At 37.0% G+C, this 1,644-nt stretch overlaps 1 protein-coding gene across 1 annotated transcript; it reads left to right on the forward strand.

The window, feature by feature from the left end:
• The first annotated feature begins 478 nt into the window (after positions 1–478).
• LOC110329357 (keratin-associated protein 20-2-like) lies at positions 479–637 on the forward strand. Its single transcript, XM_021208939.1, has one exon. It carries the CDS (start codon positions 479–481, stop codon positions 635–637), a length of 159 nt encoding a protein of 52 aa, XP_021064598.1.
• Positions 638–1,644: the final 1,007 nt, after the last annotated feature.

Raw genomic sequence — 1,644 nt, forward strand, 5'->3', positions numbered from 1 at the left:
GAACATTTCCTATCAGATGCTTTGAAATACATATTTATTTTACAATAATAAGGCAAAGCAAGGAAAACAAGAAGATATTTTCAGTATGGAGCACTACAAACCACACAGACATGAAGACGAGAGAGGTTTCAATGATTTGTACTGTGGCACGGTAGAGATTTGTGAGTGTTAAATGAACAAAATATGGAATGAGGCATTGTCCTGAAACTAGATCCAGATTTTCACATTAAAGCTTCATGACCTAACGCCAGGTTCCTTACATATGAGCAAAATTATCTCAGTTATGCAGTGTTGTTTGGCCAGTAAACTGTGGCACGCTGATGTTTGCTGAAGCACAGTGGAGACTTGTGTGATGTCATAATGCCTGTGGGTTTTGTCACCAATATCCAGGTGTATAAAAGGCCCTTGGCAAGTGGCTCCATCCAGACTCCAGAAACCTACTGCTTAATCTTCCTCTAAATACTCCACTCCCGACAACATGTGTTATTGTGGCAGCTACTGTGGAGGCCTGGGCTATGGCTATGGAAGCCTAGGCTATGGCTGTGGCTATGGCTATGGCTGTGGCTATGGTGGCTATGGTTATGGCTGCTGCCGCCCACTGTGCTGTGGAAGATACTGGTCTTATGGCTTCTACTGAGGACATTATGCAGAGACCCAGCCTTTCTAACCAGAAGGGCTGCCAAGTGTTTTCATATCAAGAACTCAAACATGTTTTCAAAAATTCTAACTTTAGAACAAAATACTTAAAATATAATTGAAATTCAACAAAATCATCTAATTCCCCATCTGAATTCCCCATGATTATGATTTATGTTACCTTCACCATACTCTGTAAAGTGATTTTACCTTTAAATCTCAACCTATGCTATCAAAATGTGTATCAACAAATAACTAAATAAATAAACTCTATAAAAATACTTTCTGTATATTCTGTGCTTTTGTGTTGGTCAATTTTGAGGTGGTAATTGTGGGAAAGTGTGAGTAGAGGAAAAGAGAGGAAGATATATAAGAAGATAGGCAGGAAAAAAAAGGGAGGGGAGAGAGGACAACAAAAAGTTCAAGGAAGACAGTACTTCTTTCCAGCATTCAGATGAGGATTGATATTTTGTAGTATTTATAGCTTGACCATTATAGACAATGTGACAACAAACTTAGTATTGTACCTATTTCTTTAAGATTCAGTGGGTTTCATCNNATTGTATAAGAAGCAGTGTGAATTCAAGAAAATCTGTCACATGCCTGTGTGTTTGCAAACATGACACATGCTCTTTTTCTCATAGCTACATCAAGTTAAATTTCCATCAACAATTGAAAAGGATGCACTTTTTTCTTGATCTTTCTTCACTCCAGGATTAACTATCTAACAGTTTTGGGCTGAAATATCATCTTGTTTTTGAATTGTATCCCAGAGTTATTAGTGAAGTAGAACATTACTCTGTCCATTTGTCCATCTGTATCCCTTTCTGTGAAAAACACCCGTTCTGAATCTTACCTTATTTTAGTATCCATTCATATTCTTTTAGCTGGTTAGCTTGCCTATGTACAAAACTCCTGAACCATACTTTTGCATTATTCCCTTTCATGATATGGTCATTTTCTTGATTTGTATAAAACATACTTTTATACAATAATTTTGTTGTTAGG

The sequence above is a fragment of the Mus pahari genome, chromosome 12, assembly GCF_900095145.1.
Source record: "Mus pahari chromosome 12, PAHARI_EIJ_v1.1, whole genome shotgun sequence".
NCBI lineage: Eukaryota > Metazoa > Chordata > Mammalia > Rodentia > Muridae > Mus > Mus pahari.

Coding starts and splice junctions, on each gene's coding strand:
- LOC110329357 (XM_021208939.1), top strand. CDS start 479: ATGTGTTATTGTGGCAGCTACTGTGGAGGCCTGGGCTATGGCTATGGA.